Below are 20,492 nucleotides of genomic sequence, written 5' to 3' on the forward strand. Positions count from 1 at the left end.
CTGGTTGCTTGGCTTCTGTTCTGGTAACAAAATGAAGCTCTTTCTCTGTGGCCAAACAAGTTGTTGAAAGGAAGGACAGGTTGGCATTGTACCTCTTCTCACCATCCTCATCCCCTGCCTGCGGCAAACAGCAGATGATTAAAATCCTGTTCCGTATAAACAAGATGTTCCTAGTTCATTGTTTTCGAGAACTGAAGACTAAAACATGTGGAGGCCTTAGTGGCATTGAAAACCACTCATCTGTTGCATTTAACTCCTCTGGTTTAGTGAGAACCACTCCCCTGTTGCTTTGAATTCCTCTGTTTATTGTTCCCCACATTGGGCAGCTGTTCAAGAATCTCAGACCCCATCCTGAGGACCTCTTTGGCAACTGGCATCCTCTGGCCTTTGACACTTGGCACCCTCCACGGAGGAAAAAATTCCCATAGGGTGAACGGTTTAGCTTTCTGTGGAATGTTTTCTCTTTTCATGTCTTTGACATTCTGTACAGGTTTACTAAGCACTTCCTTGTTCCTCTATGATCTCAAAATTGCTGAGTAAGTCAAAGAACTGTTATAGTTCACTTGGGGAAATGTTTCCAGCGGGCATAGAGTCTGCCGCCTGCCTTATCCAGGGAGGATGGTGGTTCACTGCAATACCTTAGGCATGGTACCATTATTTCTGTTATATGCCGTGATGTTAACTCTGCTTGTGGCAGCCCTATCCTAGGTTTTCTTGGCAAGAATCATTCTTCAGAGGAGGTGTGCCACCATCACCGTCCTCTGAGAGAGTGGGACTTGCCCAACATGGGTGTCCACGGCCATGTGGATTCGAACCCTGATCTCCCAGTACCCTTAGACTCAAAACCACTATGCCATACTGGTTCTTAAATTTGTTTAGAGGGATTTTGGCAATGTGTTCTTTTAAGGCTTGTCCAAGGTCATCCAGTGGGTAGCTCTATGGCTGCACCAAAGTAACCCAGAAGTCTGGTGATTCGAACCCTGGTCTCTCAAAGTTTTAGTCCAGCACTCAAACCGCTGCACTATGCTGACACAATTGCTTAAAGGCATTGCAGTATTGATAGTTATGTTTTCACTCCTTTCCATCCACTAGTGTGGAAATCATGACAGCTGCAAAACTGTCCTCTTTTGTTATCTCCACCATCACTTTAAAATTAGAACCTTTTTATATTTATTGCCTCTCATATGCACCACTTTAAGCTTGCCATTGGATTTCTCCATTCTCTCTGCAGCTGCTAGGTGGAGTTCTTGAGCTGGTTTTCCTTTTCACGCTCCCTCCGGGCTAAAAACTTTCCCAACATGTGCCAAGCAACTCTGCGCTTTTGCTTATTTGCTCTTGTAAGCCCTCTTCTGAATTAACTGGAATTTGCTGTCGGAGAAGTAGACAGTATTATGCACAGCCTCCGGAAAAGGAGACAAGATTACATTCACGAAGTCTAGCAAAGACAGGTGCTGTCCAGGAATGAGGAAGCAAAATGGGGTAGGTGAGACTTTCCAATTAAAAGTCTTGAGTGCATGCCATGGTAACAACATTTGAAATGTAGTGCTGGATTAATATGCACTACAGATATGGCGGATTGCTAAAAAAAATAAAGGTCCTCTGAATAGTCCATTATGTGCTTTTGCCATATGAAGAACTTCTCTAAGATCCATGGGGGGCATCAAGGGTTTGTGTCCTGGGACTGGAAGTCTTCTTTTGGAGATAGTTCCACTTCTGTTGTTGTTATTGTGTATTATCGTTGGCAATCTGAAGAGCCCAAAAGTATCTCTCTACCAACCTAGTTGTCCACCTGTTACAACTCATTCACCTCCATGACATCATGGATCCAGTCCAGGAGTTTCACCACATTTGTATAAACACCAGGTTGGTCTGGTTCCTTGCACCCAGTGTCCCAGCTCCTGATTCCTACTAAATGTTGTGTGTCCCTGTTCTGACAAACCAGGGCACCACCACTCTTGCTCTGTAAAATGAGAAGAAAGGCGAGTTGAGGTCTGTGCATCCTTTCACACCACACAGCTATTGCACTACGATTCCACTTTAAACCTGTGAAACCCTTTCGACTATCCAGGCAAGGAGAGCTCTAGTGCTTCTCCAAACTCCAAGCTCCAAGATTCAATGAGATGCAGCTATAACAGTTAAAATAGATTCAGTGCTGTAACTGCGTAATGTGAAACAGTCCTGCGTCTCCATTGCAGAGGAGCAGATGCAGGACACAGTGGCTTAATGGTTAAGATGCCAGTTCCGACAATCAGAAGACTGGCAATTTGAGGCCCAAGTGCCGCATGGTGGGGTGAGCTCACGTCATTAGTCTCAGCATAGCAGTCCGAAAGCATGCAAATGCAAGTAGATAAATAGGTACCACTTTGGTGAGAAGGCAACAACGTCCCCCATGGATCTTAAGAGGTGTAGTCATGCTGGCCGCCTGACCACCAGAGCAGTCTTCAGACAACACTGGCTCTTAGTCTTCAAAATGGAGATGAGCATTGGCCTACAGTCAGTTACAACTAGACATTCATGTCAAAGGACTACCTTTACTTTACTTTTAGTGTTCTACCTTGCAGGCATTGATGCTTCCATCCAAATAATGGGCACACAGCATCCGGGGGGTGATTTCTCCCACATGCCTGCATGAACCATTGCAGTTTTTTGGCTTGTTCAGAACCACTGGCACTGCTGCCCACGTCTTGGCGACGAGAAATGTGGCTGCAAAAAAAGAAGTGATACAGATCAATGTCCTATATATCTTTCGTGTAAAGGAGAACCTCAAAGCCTGTCATCCTTCCCTAGTTGTTTTTCTTCCCCCGTTGTCCTACGAAGGGCTTACCATTCTCTGGTCTTGGGTAGTCCTGACCTGAGATCCAGCATGAGCTGCTGTTGGGGATGTCCTGGTGATACTGGGGCAGACAAACAGCCTGGATGGTGTCTGTGACATGCAAAATGTCTTGAGTACTGAGGTTATAACTTGAAATAACTTGAAGACATATGACAACAACAACAGTAACAATCCCTATTTGAAGGGATATAGACTGGACAAGATGCCAAAATATCCCATGTTTTTGGATTCATAAAGACAAAACTCTGTGCATCATGTAATTCATGAAATTGGGCGGTATGATAATTTTACAGAAAAAATGCATATGAAATCAATCCTTTCATTTGGTATTTCAGTAAAACCCAAAGTTGTTTGTAGCTACTTTCTGATTGTTACCCTCCTTGTCATGAATTTCAATTGTCCCTTGTTGCCATTTTGAAAAAGTGGCAACGTTAGCTCCTACGTTACAAAATTTTCATTTTGAATGCTCTCCAGATGTTTTGGATTTCAACTACAGCTGAAACAGCAGACAAAGAATTCTGGGAGTTGAAGTCCAACAAACTCTGGAAGGCCAAATGTTGAGAACCATTGCTCTGGAGTACGTTCTCCATGCTCACTTTGAACACTAAGGCTGCATCCACACTGCAGAAATAATCCAGAAATAATAAATGCCATAGCTCAATGCTGTGGAATTCTGGGAAGTGTAGTTTGTTGTTGCACTAGAGTTCTCTGGTAGAGGTGGCTAAATGTCCCACAAAGCTACAATTCCCAGAATTCCAAACCATTGAGCCATGGCAGTTAAAGAAGTGTCAACCTGGATCATTTCTGCAGTGCGGATGCAGTCTATGCTTGGATCTTCCTCCATAAGATGCCTCCAACTTTGGTCAAAAACTCACCTGAGAAACTCAGGGGCTCCTTAAGCTTCAGCATTGCAATGTCATAGTCATGGCTTCCATGGCTATAGCTGGGGTGAAGCACCATTTTTTCCATTGCTGCTCCTGTGTCTTTGATGCTGGCGTGGGCATCAAGTCCTACCAAAGCCACCCAACTGGAAAGCTGAAAAGGACTGGAATGGAACAACAACAACAAATAAACCCTTTAGTTGCCATGGCTTTTTCATGCCAAGCTGATGACATTTTATTATCCTCTATCCAGCCTTGGAAAAAGGCAATGGCAAATCCCCTCTGAACAAACCTTGCCAAGAAAACCCTGTGATAGCTTCACCTTAGGGTTGCCATTAAGTTGGAAATGATTTGAAGGCACACAACAAGAGCAACCCATTGGAAAAGACAAGCCAGACTCTAAACTAGTCCAGGAATGGGGGGTCCAACGCCTTTCCTGCAACTAGAGCTCAGTTTACCTGTCCATGCAATGGGCAGCACTGACGATCCATTCCCGAGACAACAAAGCACCTGCACAGATGCGTTTGCCGTTGAGATAGAGGCCAACCTGCCATGGCCAGTGCCTCAAAGAGACGTCCTTTCCTTCTGATATCTCTGGCATCTTTGAATAAGTGGCGCCACACTCTGCATGGAACAGAGAAAGAGGATTCAGTCCACAAGAAACTTGAAGAGATGGAGGGGGAAATCCCAGCTCTTGCTGGAAAAATTAACATGCTGCCCAATTTCATGAATTAACAATGCACACAGTTCTGTCTTTATGGATACGAAAATATGGGTTATTTTGCCATCTTGTTCAGTCTATATGAAAGGAAAACCATTCCAGCCTTCAAATGGGGATTGCTGCTGTTGTCATATGTCTTCAAGTTATTTCAAGTTATAACCTGGGTATGCTTTGAACTCAAGACTGAATTGTGAATATAATATAAAGGAACCAAATACGAAGATGAATATTGGATGAATAGTATAAAAGAGGAACAGGATTATGGAATGACCAGAATTTTAGAAGCACTGCTTGAGAAGGCATTCAAAAGGACTAAGAAGTAGAGTGAATGCATCTTGCGTTCATTTCCATGTAAAGAGGAGCAGTCTTCTCAGAGTAGGAGGCCAAAAACATAACTTCCCAATACTAGGAGGAGTACTAACAACATCTAGACTACGCTGATGTTAGGGCAAATGTGCCAATATAGGGCCATTTCTGGAGCATCCTCAGATGAGATCTGAGGACTTACCGGAACATTTTAGGGCCACAATCCGACCTGAAGAGCATTTTCCCCTGAGGAAAATAAAATAGCAGTTAGATGCCATGATGCCCAGAGAGGCAGCAAAATGTATCCCTAATAACATGCAACATGCATTTGCTCCCCGTGACCATCATAATGAAAACATAGGCTAGAAGAACCCAAATCCAAGCTGGAGCAAAACTGGAACTGAGTTTCAGTCAGCCTATGGGGAAGGAGGTCCAGGGCTGAAGACAGCCCCTTTGCATGGTTGTCCAAAACCTGGTCCAGGCTGTTTTTAAAGATAATACTAAAGGGGGACACAGCAGACTTGGCAGGAGGACAAAAAAAAGAAGAGCAGAGGATGCCTCTTCCATCCGATGGCCCAGGAGCCTACCTGTCCAGGTACCCACCTGATGTGCCATCTCTCTTTGGCATTCTCCTGCCAGTTGGGTGACACCTGCAGAAACTCTTGGTTGGGGTCCACCTTCACATCGGTGAGGTTCACCCCTTTGTGGTGGGTGAGTCTGTGGCAAGGAACACAGAGAGTTTGTCACTTGAGCTTAATGATGGTGGTTGGTCCATCTAGAGACCACTTGAAAACAAAAGGAAACAGCCAGGTGTCTTTATGAACATGCTGTGTTGCAATCGAATCAGCGATCCATCTCATATCAATGCTGTATTATCCATGTCAGCTTGCAGAAGCTCTCTATAATTCCCAAGTACTTTTCTTGAGATTTGAGATTTTGGAGGGGGGGGGGGGACTTCAGCTCCAAGAATCTCCAGGGAACATGGCCCCCGGTTGAGGGATATGGGCCATCATAGACCTCAACAGGTAATATTTCAATCCTCAGGTCTTTCGTCTCTCCTCCTATTTGATCAGTTTAAATGGAGATGTCAGGGCATTGACATCTGAATGCACCACTGTATATAATAAAATACGTATATGTTTAATAACAACAGTATTAATTTTGTTATTCATATTATTCAAGGGCCACACTTCAGGATCCCAATGGTTGCATTCAGCCATTGTTCTATCAGAAGCCTCCACCCAGAAGAGTAAGAAGGGCATAGCATCTGGATGTGTCCACATGTTTTAAAAAACAATCTTCCCATAGTGTCAACATGCAGTCATGTAGTGTTGGGCTGAAAGACCAGGGTTCGAATTCCTGCTCAGACATGGAAAGCCAGTGTGAGACTTTGGGTGAATCGTGCTCTCTCAGCCTCAGAGCACAGCAATAGCAAACTACCTCTGGAGGATAAATCTTGCCAAGAAAATAATATTATATATGTAGATGTAGGTGTGTGCGTGCGTGCGTGCGTGCGTGCGTAGATAGATAGATAGATAGAATAATTAAAGGAAACCCAAGAGGCATTGAATAAACCCATATCTGATTATACAGATGCCTCCTTAAATGGCAGACTGGAAAAGCCCCATAGTCTGGATTATGGGGAAACCAATGTGTGGGGCAGGGCATTCCAGACGATAAGAATGGCTGGAGCTAGAGGATTCTGCTACTTCCAGAGCCTGGAAAAGCTACTTTTTGCAAGATGCTTCCCATTATCTGGGAATTGTAGTCCAAAAAAGTAACTTGCTCTTTTGTTGTTGTCATTGTTGTGAGCCTACAAATTGTTTCCAATTTATGGAGGCTCCAAGGTGAACCTATCATGGCACGTTTCTTCAGAGGAATTTTGCCATTCCTTTCCTCTGAGGCTGAGAGTGTGAGACTTGGTTAATGTCACCCAATGGGTTTCCATGGCCAAGCTGGGAACTGAACCCTGGTCTCCAGAGTCATAGTCCAATGTTCAAACCACTACGCCATGTTGGCTCTCAACTTGTTCCTAGCTTTCTCCAATTTTGGGTGTATCTTCCAAAGGAGGTGACAACGTAAATGGTGCAGCTGCATTTCTTTTGGGAAAAGGGATGGAAACTGGCATTGCTTACCGGATGTGGCCCATGTGTTTGCAGATGGTGCTCCCCAGGGAGCTGTCCCAGTTTTCGTGGCATAGCAGCAGACGGTTGGATCGACCCACCACTTCCACCTCCAGCAAGAAGTTGCTCCAGTTTGTTCTGAAAAATACTTTTGAAGAATTGGATCATCCATCTTTCTGTCACGTACTGGCACGCTTTAGCTCACAGATAATAAATGACTAATTTAAAAAAAACAAGAAGATGCAATAACATTAATAATGATAGGGAAAGAGAGAGGGATGTGTGTGGAATTAAGGGATGGAACAGATGGAAGGGAGGTATAAAGATTGCAAACCTTTCTTTCCATTGGCATTTCCAAAGGGGATTTTTGGGTCTTGCTCGTCTTCCACGGTCACATTTTTGCACCTTGTTTGAAGAGCCACTGAATCCTGGAAGGACACCGACTGCTGAAGGCGGATGGGACTCAGCAAAGGTTTTACTAAAAAATTGGAAAAGGAAGGATGGAGTCATCCTTCATTCTGCAAAAGGAAAGGCAAACAACTGCTGGAAATCCCTGAGCATTTCCCCAAATTTCTTCCTCCTTCATTCCAACCCAGACTCTACTAAGACCCAAAGGCGTCATTCCTCAAAGGATACATCTACACTAAAGAAATAATGCATTTACCACTTGAACTGCCACGGCTCCATCCTACGGAAATCCTGGGATGGGTAGTTTTTTTGAGGCACCGGTTCTCTTTGGTAGAGAAGGCTAAAGACTTTGCAAAACTTCAGATCCCAGGATTGCATAGGATGGAGCGACAGCACTTAAAGTGGTGTCAAACTGCATTATTTCTACAGTATAAGTGCACCCACAATGACCACCAACTTGGGCTCAGTCAAGCCATAGAATTTTATAGCACCGTTATTCTACTTTCTATCAAGGCTCAAAAAGGTAAGCAACCTGAAATGGCTGAGTTGATTTAAAAAGACCTCTAAAATAGCCACCTACTTAAAAATACAAATGCCAAAACACCTTAGGGAGGCATTTATTTGAGCTAGACTTGGCCAACTATGGTAAGATATGGGATATTTCATGGCATCCCTTATAATGGGTGAACCTGTATCTGTGGAGAGTATGAAACTGAGGACATAGCACACATACTATTTAAGTACAATTTGTATCGGCAGGTGAGAGATTTGTATCTCGGACCCAATATTAAATGAACAATGCACCAGGATTATACATATTAGAACAAGATACTTTATGAGCAGTCAAGAATCAGCTAAAATGCAAATGTACATGCAGACATTACACACCAGATTGCAGAGACCTATCTTCTAGCAAGGCATGAGCCTTGCAATGTGTATATCTATAATATGCTGGACTCACCCAGAAACCAAGCTCCAATGCCTGTTCCCATCAGCAAACTAAAGATCCCAAGGACCACCAAGTACTTCTGGACAGTGCAGGTACATGCTGCAAGAGAAATTTTGGAGGGTGCTGAATACTAGACAGAAACCAATCTTTGTTTCCTAGGACCAGTGGTTTCATAGGACCAGTTTCCTATGCCTTTGTGCACTAGCAACCATTGTTAACACTGGACCTGCAACTTCATTTCCATACAGAAAGGATTTGTACCATATATACTCGACTATAAGTCGACCTCATGTATAAGTCGAGGGCAAGTTTTGGGGTGAAAATTATTGATACGACTCGTGGATACGTCGAGGTAAAACCTAGGGGCATGTAACAAAGGATCTGAAGGATGATGCAAAGGAAAACAGTGCCAAAGAACTTACAAAATCCTAGCAGACATAACTGTTTGTGCTCAAAATAAAGGCTGGATGGATGAATATATATATACATACACATACACATACACATACACATACACATACACATACACACACACACACACACACACACACACACATATATATATATATATATGTCTGTGCCTGGTTTCACTCCACCAAATGCATCTGAGGAAGTAGGATGAAACCTATGAAAGCCCACGCTTAAAATTTCTTTCAGTCAGTCTCAAAGGTGCTGCAAGATCTCTCCACAACTGAAAAACAAATCTTTTAAGAATCAGCCGAAGGTACTCACTGACGCCGAATGCTGTGAGAAACAACTTACATAGACTGCTTTGAAATATTACATGCATACAACATCTTTGAAAGATTAGATGCATTGCACTACCAATAACACATTAATAGAGAAGGAGGGGACGGAGATGGTTAAGGAAGAAGGAAATGGAAAGTGTGGGTTTTGCAGAACTCAACTGCAAGAACCCAAGAACAAAAAGGCAATGTCTTTCTGCTAACCAGCTTTTCTGAAACCTGGACATGACCCTGTCAAACAGCTTACCATGTCTTGTAACAACCTCTGATCTCTCTTCTTCCTTCATCTCTGAAGGACCAGGCTTGGAGCTTTGAACCTAAGAAGAAAACTGTATGTTATATATATGTGTGTGCGTGTGTACATATATAAAATATTCCTAGAAGAATGCAGGTCAGTCATAAGTTTTAGGAAAGTAACACTCTTGTGGCACTTCATGACTGGACTGAACACTTGTAGATAGATAGATGAGTGGAATGCAAATATTACAATCGGGTGCACATTATAGATAAGCAAGGCACCCATCACAAAAAGTTGTAACTGCTGACAATCTGAACTGGTCTCTTTCGTTTGGCCCTTTGGTTGAATCCTGGTCTCAACCCAAATGTAAAGACTGATAGAACCAACTCTGTGGCCTGTGGGAAAGATGCTCATCTCACCCACCATGCTCCCTGTTGCACTCACTCCCTCTCCTCATGCAATGGAAAAAGAGAACATTAGGAACACCTTACCACTGTGGGACATACCAGGAAGGCAGGAGGGTGCTGCTGTGTGCTTCAATCCATAGATCCAGAAAGCAGCAACTGAAAAAAGACCAGAGTGGAGAGACTTATAATGAAATAACCCAGTGGTTTGGCTTCATTTTTTGAGCATGCACGGACCCCCTCCAATGCCACCACTCTCCGCAATGAATAGAGCCATTGTTTCTGCCCAAGAGGTCAGGTGGTTGATGGATGTGTTTGCCCCCCAGACCTTTATCTCCAAGCTGTTGATGGGATACCTGGAAAGAGGGAGGCAAGCATGCAGTTGCTTAGTAACCTCTTCCTCCTCTGGATGCAAAAGATGTCCCTTGTGCACCCTGGTGCAAAAGTTTTATGTGTTCCCTTTCTTTGAGCGAGCCGGGTGACATTTGGAGTTGATGAGATGTTGTTGAAACCAGGAGAACTCAATTGAGCCTCTCTTTTTTTATACATCCCTCTGTTGGGAGTCAAAATATTATGGGAATGTGATTATTATCATTAGTAGTGGTATTAAGGGAAATTAGTTCTCTCTTTATTCAAAGGTCACACCAAATGTCATCATCACCAAAGGCCCTCAATGAACTCAGCCTTCTTTCAATGGGAAGTTTTGCCCCGATGCCATCATCTCCAAACTGTAATAAAATAAATTAAGGGAAAAACTATAATAATCTACTTTTGTGGGGTCTGATGCTGAAGGCCAAGCAAAGTAGGTTAAGTGGAGGATGGTGACCAACAGCGAGAAAAAAGGACTTGCAAAATATTACCTTAAATAATAATAATAATAATAATAATAATAATAATTTATTTATACCCCACCTCTCCAATGAGATTGAGGCAGCTTAAAACAGTATTGAAAAGCATTAAAATACAATAAAATACAATACCCCATAAACCCACCCACCCACCATAACCAATAAATCAATTAATATATAAATGATAATAATTAAACTATCTTAGAATATCCTGTTAGACTGTGTAAAATGCATGCAGTGGGGCCTAGTTATCCACTGGCTTTGGTTCCAGGATCCCCCGTGGATAACAAAATCCGTGGATGCTCAAGTCCCATTAAATACAGTGGAAGATCAGAATGGTGTCCCTTACATCAAATGGAAAAATCAAGGTTTGTTATTTGGAATATATACCTTTTGGGAATATTTTCGAGCCTTGGATGCTTGAATCTGTGGATTAAAAAATCTGTGGATAAGGAGGGCTCAAATGATTTTTCTTTCTTTCTTAAAAGTACCGCTATGTCTTCTCTTTGCAAATTATTTTTGTCTTGGTCTCACCCAAGGTAGCCAACAGATAGCAGTAGAGAGCTACAGCTATTGCTCTTTGGAGCAATTCCACCAGAGAGGCTACTATGATTTAACATACCCAATGCAACAACAAGTATTTTGTTTTGAAAAGAAGGGACAAAATCACCCCACTTCAGAAACTCATTTGCAGGTTTGATCAGGAGGTAAAGATGGCATTGGAATATTCAGTCTTGACTTGTGGTTTATCTGTCTTTGGCAATTTTCGTATGTGGGCAGAAGTTGCTGGCCATGCAAATAGGTTTGAGAGGATGTTAAAGTGGCCAGAAGCAAAAGAGTACAGAATTTCTGCACTCTCCTTTAGTAACTGTGTTATCTATTAGAGAATTTCAGCACGAAAAGCCTCATCTGCTGAAACCTAAGGTTTCAGGAGAGTGAAATTCAGAAAACTGAATTGTGTGTTAGTCTGGAATATCAATATGCAAAGGGATCTTGTAGCACCTTCGAAGCTAACTGTGCAAAAGAAGAAAGATGCTTTTGTAGGCTTGCTCTGCCTCCTCAGATAGATGGAGTGACCTGGTGTCCAGGAAAGACCTTTATAATCGGACTGTATGAATAGTCACAGAAATGCAAAACCTGTGGAGATCATGGTGAGGTGAGAAGTTTATTTTTCACAATGGTTGTTGAGGGACAAAGGCAGGAAGAAAGATGTTGCCTAAGGCCAGGATGGGTGGATAACCATCTGAATGGCAGAGATCATTTTGGATTGTGGTATGTGCAAGTTGGGAACCAGAAAGGAGATGGGATAAACTGGCCAATAGCAATGGCTGGGATGTTAACCAGTGTTATAATATTTGTAGTATGCCAAGAAGTCATTTTCTCTGTTTAACCCATTGTCCTTGAACCAAAAAACTACAAAGGAAGATTGGAAAGAGAAACAGCTACATTAGGAGATATACTCTAACTCCAATCCATCAACAGTGGGTTGAACAGAGAGATTAGTGCGCTTCCTAGCACGCTGCACATATTATAATATACACACTGGTTAATATCGCACTCTTGTGCTGAATGGCAGTCTTGCACTATTGAAGTGGGACACCAAAATGAACAACTCCATGCACAACCAAATCCCTATGTGCATCTATGGAAGGTGTGCATCCATGGACAATGTGTATCTGAGATGCCCAGTGGCACTGCATGCACAACTGCATGTGCAACCTTAAACTGATTGGCGATGTTCTGCTTTGGACAAAAATATCCAGATGGAGCTGCTTCCACAGGGAAACTTACTCAAACGTATGATACCTGCAGGATCCTGGCTGTGAATTTCTATACACTTGGAAACAAGGGTGCATATTCAACTAGGGAGGGGTGGAATGGTCACGACATAATGGGAGGAACAGGATTAGTAATGGAAAAATGAGGACCTTGACGCGATCAGGTTTGACACATCCACCCCTCCCTGCTCTCCGCACACATTGATGTGTCCCTTTTCATAAACGCTTGCAATAAGAGGCCCGCAAGGCACATAGAGCAAGCAACTAGCAGCAAATGACTGGAATCTAACACACACCACTCTTGTCGACACAGTTGGGAGTGATGCCTGCGTTTGCCTCTGGCAGAAAAACTGAAAAATGCATCAGCCACATTGCCTAAAGGTGATCATCAAGGCCATCATTAAGCAGAGAAATCAAAGCAAGCCCTTCTTGCCGGCTGTGACCCCTCTTAGCTGTCCAGCTGGAAGGAGCAGAAATGGAAACACTTGCAGCTCCCAAAACCACAACAGCAGGAATAAAGGTCTTCTTAGCATCCTGCCTCCTCCTCCTTTTTGCAAATTGGTCTCTGTCCAAACCTGAGAGGGAGAGATGCTGCCTTAGGGGTGTTCCTGGGCCTCCTAAATTGGCTGTTATGGGGTCCTGGCTCCTGCACCACAGAAGAATTCCCTTTCTGTTGCTAGTAGAGAAGTAACTCCAAATGCCTTTTGGACTGTAACCTCTGGTTCAATTTGAAGCGACCCTTGCAACTCTGGTATTGGAAGTCCTTAAGGCCTTTAGGCTCAGGGAGCAGGAATATTGCCATGCTACTATGATGGCATTAAAGCAAACCATTGTGCTTTCTCAGAGCTTGCTTAAACATGATATTTCTGCATAGACAGATGTGCACAACCCTCTCTGTCTCCCTTGTGACCTGGCAAATGGGTGGTTTGACTTCGGAGGGTGACACCGCCCCCCCCCCCCCGCCACTGCAGCCCTGACCAAAAAATAATTTTCACTCCCAGTCTATTTCTAAGGAAACATGGAACATTTGCACCATGTTTTTGCAACATAGAAGCATGCAACCATGTTTTTGCAATAGGAAGTGTTATGGGAGTCACTTCTTGCTTTAATAGAATGGTCCAATGGGGCAAAAACATGGTGGAAATGCTCCCTAGAAGTAATTTGGGGCAATTTCTTTTTATCCTAGGGGATCTTGGAGGCTGTAAAAGGTGGGTGTAGGCTGTGCTGGATTTTTCTCACTCCTGATCATTGCTATCCTATGTTGTGGTTGTTGTGTGCCTTGAAGTAATTTCTGACTTATGGTGAAAACCTCTCATGGGGTTTTCTGGGGCTGAGAGTATGTGACTCACCCAAGGTCACCCAATGGGTTTTCATGGCTGAGCAGGGAATTGAACTTCAGTCTCCAGAGTCATAGTCCTGTGCTCAAACCCCTTCACCATGCTAGCTCTCTCAAGTAATGCAGATCCCAAGTACCGTATATACATGACTATACGTCGGCCTTGTCATGGACTGCACTGGACCTGACTTAGAGCCACAGTCAGAGGACTCAGACCCTGAAGAGATGGAGGAGGTTGAGACAGGGGCAGATCTACAAAATCCCAGCAGCCATAAATGTGTCTCCTTACCCTAAAGGCTGGATGGATAACCACCATTTTCCAGCCAAAAGTAGTGTCACAGAGGAGAAAGTAGAGAGGCTTGGTGCTTCTTTTAGGTCTCTCCAATATGGACTATTTTTTGCCACTCTACTCAGAGAAGGGGATTGTTCCCTTTTTGGTAAGAGTTAACATACAGTACTTACACTGACCATGGATAAGTCAACCCAGGTTTTTGGGGTCAATTTTTTGACTAAGGTTTCTAGGTGTATAAATGAGTATATGCAGCAGTGGTTCCCCAAACTTTTTGGATGTCAACTCCTAGAAGCCTCAGCCATGTTGGCCAACAGTTTGGGATTCTGGGAGGTGAAGTCCAAAATCTCTTAAAGGATACAATTTGGGGACCACTGATATACAGTAATATAGTGTTCCAGTTAGGCACCTGATTTATAGTTTCTTGCTGCTGCTGTTGCGTGCCTTCAAGTCGTTGCCAACTTACAAAGACCTCAAGACCATGGGGTTTTCTTGGCAAGATTTGTTCAGAGGAGGTTTGCCTTTGGCTTCCTCTGAAGGTAAAAGAGCATGACTTGCCCAAGCTCCCCAAATTGTCTTTGGCAGTTTTCTTATGTGGGCAAAAGTTTCTGGCCATGCAAATAGCCTTAAGAGGAGTCCGGAAGCAAAAGAGTGCATTGACATGTAGCTCCATGAATGGATATTTACACTCCATCTCCTTGATCTAACATCTTGGACAAAATCTATGTTTTCCCCTCCTTTTCTTCAGCCTTCTTGTTCCTAAGATACTCATGGACAACCTTAGGAACTAAACAGGGCATGAATCAAAATGGACTTTTCAGTCTCTCCAAAGGAGCCCCATGCTTCTTTCAAAACAATGAAAGGTATCAGAGAGACACCTTTGCAAAATCTGTCTCCAGGGCATCCCAATGCCAGGCATCTGGGGAAACTAGATCTCCAGCTGCTCTATAATAGCCAGGGGCATTTCTCTTTCATCCGCCGGCCGGGTGAGTTGCATTGCATCAGATGCGGATGGCGTGGCTCATTTCGGATGACAAGATGCTCGTCCCTATTATCCAACTCACTGTCTCATCTGCCAGGAAACTGCTATTCATAGTCAGCTGTGTAAATGCAAACCTATTCTATTTTTAGACTTTTTTATTTTAACAATACTTGCCTTGGGGGGGGTGGGGGAAATGAAATAAAAAGAGGATAGCAGTGCCTTTTACTTGATTTTTTTCTTCTCCTGCATCTGAAAAGGGTTTAAATTTAAAGCTGCAAAGGATAGTAAGGTCTGCTTCTCCATTTCCTAATGGATCGTCCAAACCCAGAAAGCTGAACATCTCAAAGAATCTGAAACTCTGTGCCTCATTTGCTGTGGAGTTCTTCGGAGCCTATGGGGCCATTAACACATTACCAAGGGAGAGCCATTGGATGGAGGCTTCTTAATCGAATAAATATTTCAAAAATCACAGTGATGTCACATAGCGATAAAAGCGGCCTGGGGCAGTCCAAAAGATTGCATGCAAACTTGACTTGTAGGCTGGAAAAAAAAATCCCAAACGGTTTTGCATCAGAGCAAGAAGACAAAGATCCCTCCAATGAAGGTTTTGGGTCCACCAAGATAGCCAGACCTTGGCCTACTTCCACCGGTTTCTGGATTGCACCATCTCACCCTGAATGACTGATTCATTGCAACTTGGCAACAAATTGCCGTCTGGGAGCCAGGATTAGAAAACTTGATCCCGTGAATGCAGAAACTGCTAGACTTAGTGAGTTACCTCTGAAATATTGACTCTTCCTCCACACCTTCCACCAAGCTGTTGGAATGATTTCTCATTCAGCGTTTTTTGAACCACGTGGTTTTCACTTCTGTCCTAACTTAGAAGATGTGCTTTTGGGTAGCAAGAGAACACAGTAAAACGATGGAGAGAATGAAGAAATGGAGCAAGGAAGCTCTGAACCCAGCTCCTCTTTTGGACTTCAACTCCCCAAATCACCCTTCCCCCCCAAGCCAGCTTTCTCAAATATTGTCTGATTGTTATGGAGAACTGGGAAGGAAACAAACACACCAAATTGGAACCAAACTTCTCTGACAGATGAAGGCATGATCTACAAGAAGATTGGTAAAGAGGGATTAAAAAAAAATAGATCCACCTCATGGATCCAAGAGAAAATCAAGTCTCCTTACAACAATGTGACCAAACTGAAGCTGTTCATGAATTGACCCATGGGAATAGATGATAATGCTAAGGAAAGTGGGAGGAGCAAAGAGGAAGATCATGCCATGGTTGCATTGATTCAATGAAGGAAGCCATCCATAGTGGCCACCACAGGACATGTTGCGTGTTGTGTGCCTTTGAGTCATTTCCGACTTATGGCAACCCTAAGGCGAACCTATCAAGGGGCTTTCTTGGCAAGGTTTGTTCAGGGGAGGTTTGGCTTTGGCTAAGAGTATGTGACTTGCCCAAGGTAACTCAGCTGGGAATCAAACACAAGTGTAAACTAAACATTGGTCCAAGCACAAATCAAGCCTGAACTCTCACTTGAAGCCCAAACGGTGACTGTTGCACTTTATACACATCATGAGATGAAATGAGTGACTGGACAAGCAAGGCTGGAGAGGGACATGAGGATGGAAACGGATGTGAAATGAGTGACCAGGAGCAGTGTGGCAGTGAAGGTGGAAGCAGGTAGCTGGAGGACTCCTTGGAGATCTCCTGTATAGTAATCAGGTCCCTTATATGCAATAAAATGGTGCACTATTTGCAGGATGCAGAGAGACACAAGAGATGCAATGCTGCAGAGAGAGAGATGCGTTTGGAGGGAGAGAGAGAGAGGAGATTTCAAAAAACTGCTTTTATTTAAAAATGCATGAAAAATAGAGCGAGCTTTCCAATGACTTGCATTGTGGTGGTAGCAAGGAAAAGCAGTGGGAAGCAGACTGGGAGGAGACAAATAGGAACAAAATCTGGTGGGCAACAAAACCCAGGAAGAGTGGCCTTGGTAGCAGCAATGGACAACCCAAAATCCAAGTTACACTCTCCAGCAGCGTCTCTCTGCAGCCTGCAAATACTGCACCATTTTATTTTCTTTAAACTAAAATACTGTACGGGAGATCTGTACACGGAGCCCTCCAGCCAACCCCTTCTGCCTTTGCTCAGGGTCCCTTGTTTGCAAGGCATAAGCAGTCAGCTAGCAAATATCCCCAAATCCAAAAATATCCAAACTCCAAAACAGTTCCGCTCTCAAGCATTGTGGAGCAAAGGGAGACTCAACATGTGAACGGTTCAGGCAGTCGTTTAAGGGGAGCGAGGAGAGGAAAGCAGAACACGATGCTCAAGAGGTTTGTTGGCTTTGTGGAGAAAATGAACTTATTGGCAAAACGTCGTTCCCAATCAGGGCAGCCTTGGCCCAGTTCTTAGTTTCCTTATATAATTCCTGTGTGTGCAGGTAGTTCGGCTACAACCCCGAGGAAGGAGTCACTATTCTTTTCCCAGGACTTCTGAACAATGTTTCCGGATAATGCTTCCATAACTAAAAGTTTTATTGGGCCAACCAAAATGCACAATTACATGTTGCAAGCAGAATCAACCGACTCAGGTGGGCCTATCTGTGGAAATACAGGTTTTCAGATAGTCTGGACCTAAGCTGTATAGGGCTTTATATGTCAAAACCATCATATTCCTCTGAAGATCCTGGAAAGTGTGTCAACAGCGGAGAAAGAGATGCAAATGAGGCATAGGTCAAACTGGGACAAGAGTATGGTCTAAATCCACTTGGAATCTGCCAGCTCCAATCTGCTTCCCAAACCAAATATAAATTCAATCGGTCATGGGTTTGCTCACAGGTAGAGCCAAGATAGCACTGGAGCAATTAAATGGTTTTCAAGCAACATTTTGCATTCACTTGCTGAGATTGTAAAAATCTTTAATCTCTTGTCTGAAGTGTTTCCAATTATGGATGCTGTTGATTTTAGGAGATTTGAGAGAGGGAAAAGGACGGGCCGCGCACATTCTTGCATTGCCTACAATCAAACATGTATTAACAAACATAAACGAGGGACAAATTGCTTTGGAGGTAGAAAGGGGGATTGTGAGTTAAAAATGGATCTGCAGTTGAGACGTTCCAGGACTTTATAATTGGTTTCTACGTAATCAACCAATATGTGACTAAACTGCACATTTGATAGGATTGTTCTGAAGGAATGGGGTGTTGCAAATAAAAGACAGGATGATGGGGACTGGAGAATGTTGCCATATTGTGGGAACATTTGCAATCTGCAGCACTGGCTTGAAATTGTCAATCTGAAATGTCCAAATGGAAGGAGAGCAAAGATCTGTATATTGATGGCTGAAATCGATGCAGCCTTTAACTGTGAACTGAGAATCTTTAAATAAACAAGAGTGGAGAACTTCCTGGAGCTAGTGGGTTGCATTCAATTTTGGGAAAATCCTCAAGGACCACACATTTGTAGAGCCAAAAGAGCAGGACCAAAAATACCAGTATATTTTAATTCGCCGCTCTGATATACAACTGGGCACGAAAGTCAAAATCATTCGAGTCATTTCTTGAATAATTTCAGATATTCTTTCCATCCCTAAACCAGATTAACCCCAGGTGGATTATACAGCCATGCTGCAGAGAGTCTCTTTCGGTGCCAGGTTTCTCCATAAAGCACCACATCATTGCTTTCAAAGACAGACACAGAGTTCAGGCAAAGCTTCCAAAAAGGGGACCATGCTTTTGGATGGACTTGGGATGAACTTAAACAAAGGAAATCAATAGCTCAGCTGTGGAGAATGCAGACTTTCTTGGCTTCTTGGTGGAATTAAACCCAGTTGGCTGAGCATTAAAGAATGCCATGCTTCACAGAGACAACCAAGTTGAGGTTGGCACAAGTACAAAAGTGACAATGAGGTGGTACTTTAACTTGCTGGTTTATCTTAAGCAGAGCTGTTGAAAATTGTTAATTTATTTGGTGGGATGTACTTCCCAGAATTCCCTAGCCAATATGGCGGCTGGACATTCTGACTGGGGGATTCTGGGCGTTGTTGTCCAAACTGCCTTTTCCCCAAGCTCTGTTCTTCAAATAAGAATGTTATGGCTTGGCTCACATCTCCTGTCATTGCTTTAGACAGCTAAGGTTGGCAAGGTATAGAGTTTTTAATACATTTTAAATTTCAATGCATAATTGTTTTAACATTAAACATTTTAATTTTTTAAAAAAATTATTATTTATACATTTGAATGCTTTTGTATCGTTTTTGAATTGTATTGTTTTAAACATGCTGTTCATCACCTTGAGTCCCTATATTGGGAGACTATAAGTAAATAAAATAATAATAAGTAAATATAAGTTAATCATCATCATCATCATCATCATCAAACCAGAACTGGGCAATTGAAACAGAAGCAGGGGTTAATTTTCTGATATTGAAACCTATCTGGGACCCCCACAGACTGCCAAAAATGCTCCATAGCAAAGTCAATAACCACCTCTGGGGTCCATTCACATTACAGAAGTATAGCATTTCAGTTCCACTTTAACTGCCATGGGTCCATATTAGGAATCTTGGGGCTGGTAGTTTATAAAAATACTCTCAGCCAAGAGGTCCAGTGCCTCCCCAAACTACAAACCCCAAGATGCCATAGGACCCAGTTAAAAGAGGAAATATGGGGTGCATCTACACTGCAGAAATAACGCAGTTTGAGACCACTTGAAGTGCCGTAGCTCCATCCTATGGAATCCTGGGACTTGTAGTTTTGCAAGATCTTTAGCCTTCTCTCACGAAGAGGGCTGGTGCCTTACAAAAAACCCCTACAAATCCTAGGTTGCTGTAGGATGGAGCCATGTCAGTTAAAATGGTGTCATTCCGCATTATTTCTGCCATGTATGTGCATCCTAGGTGCGACTAACTAACACGATTCAGGCCAATGTCTATCTATTTATTGGCCATCAAGGTTCAGAAAAATGGAAGGTCCTGCCTTTGAGCAAAGAAGCAGGGAAGGAGGCATCTGGAGACCACAAATCCCATCCCTGCCCCAGGAGGATGAACGCATCTGTCCAAGAGAAAGATGCTGCAATGACAACATCCCTCTGGGACTTTATCCTTGGAGACATGTGTTTCTATTAAACGCTTCTTATCGGCTTGATGGGATACGTTTCTGTCTCTGCAAGTCAAAAGCTGTCAGTTTCATTGACAAGCCATCCGTTTTGAGAAATGAGAACAATTTCACCTCTCTCCCTCTTTGTACCTTTCTGTCTCTTTCTCTGGCCTCAGGGTCTTCTGCCAACATGGAGCGACTTCCATGGAGGCTGCTGACTCACTTGAGTATTTCAATCCAACCTTAGGAAAATATCCAGCACTTGAGCTGGGTTTCTTTTGTCTCCATCAAGCTTAAGCTGGGGTTAAATTTAGCAAAACTAACCAGAAATGAGGAGAGATTTGATTAATAATTCAAGAGGAAAGAGGATCATCACCTCAAATCTTATTGTGAGACTCAACTAGAGTAGAGCCTTGGAATCAATGGGATTTCCCCATGAGTGGACTTCTCATTCAACAAGTCATGCCCATATATTCATTCCTGAAAGAGACAGTGAGCCATAACGTTCTTTCTTTTGACATTTCCCTTCCGCGGATGCATATTCC

At 43.2% G+C, this 20,492-nt stretch overlaps 1 protein-coding gene across 1 annotated transcript in view; it reads right to left on the minus strand.

Annotated features, from left to right (window-relative positions):
• Positions 1–1,792: 1,792 nt before the first annotated feature.
• Positions 1,793–20,492, minus strand: part of LOC149306919 (transmembrane protease serine 5-like) — a 32,446-nt gene continuing 13,746 nt past the window's right edge. Inside the window, exons 2-11 of the mRNA XM_089538227.1 lie at positions 8,234–8,320; positions 7,199–7,342; positions 6,877–7,012; positions 5,345–5,458; positions 4,944–4,987; positions 4,173–4,338; positions 3,709–3,878; positions 2,825–2,923; positions 2,555–2,703; positions 1,793–1,960 (exon numbers count right to left, since the gene is read on the minus strand). Coding sequence (XP_089394353.1) covers positions 1,793–1,960; positions 2,555–2,703; positions 2,825–2,923; positions 3,709–3,878; positions 4,173–4,338; positions 4,944–4,987; positions 5,345–5,458; positions 6,877–7,012; positions 7,199–7,342; positions 8,234–8,320 — 1,277 coding nt within the window. The remainder of the gene's footprint in view (positions 1,961–2,554; positions 2,704–2,824; positions 2,924–3,708; positions 3,879–4,172; positions 4,339–4,943; positions 4,988–5,344; positions 5,459–6,876; positions 7,013–7,198; positions 7,343–8,233; positions 8,321–20,492) is intronic.

The sequence above is a fragment of the Sceloporus occidentalis genome, unplaced genomic scaffold (assembly GCF_023333645.1).
Source record: "Sceloporus occidentalis isolate IW3139 unplaced genomic scaffold, rSceOcc1.0.p SCAF_9, whole genome shotgun sequence".
In the NCBI taxonomy this organism is placed as follows: Eukaryota; Metazoa; Chordata; class Lepidosauria; order Squamata; family Phrynosomatidae; genus Sceloporus; species Sceloporus occidentalis.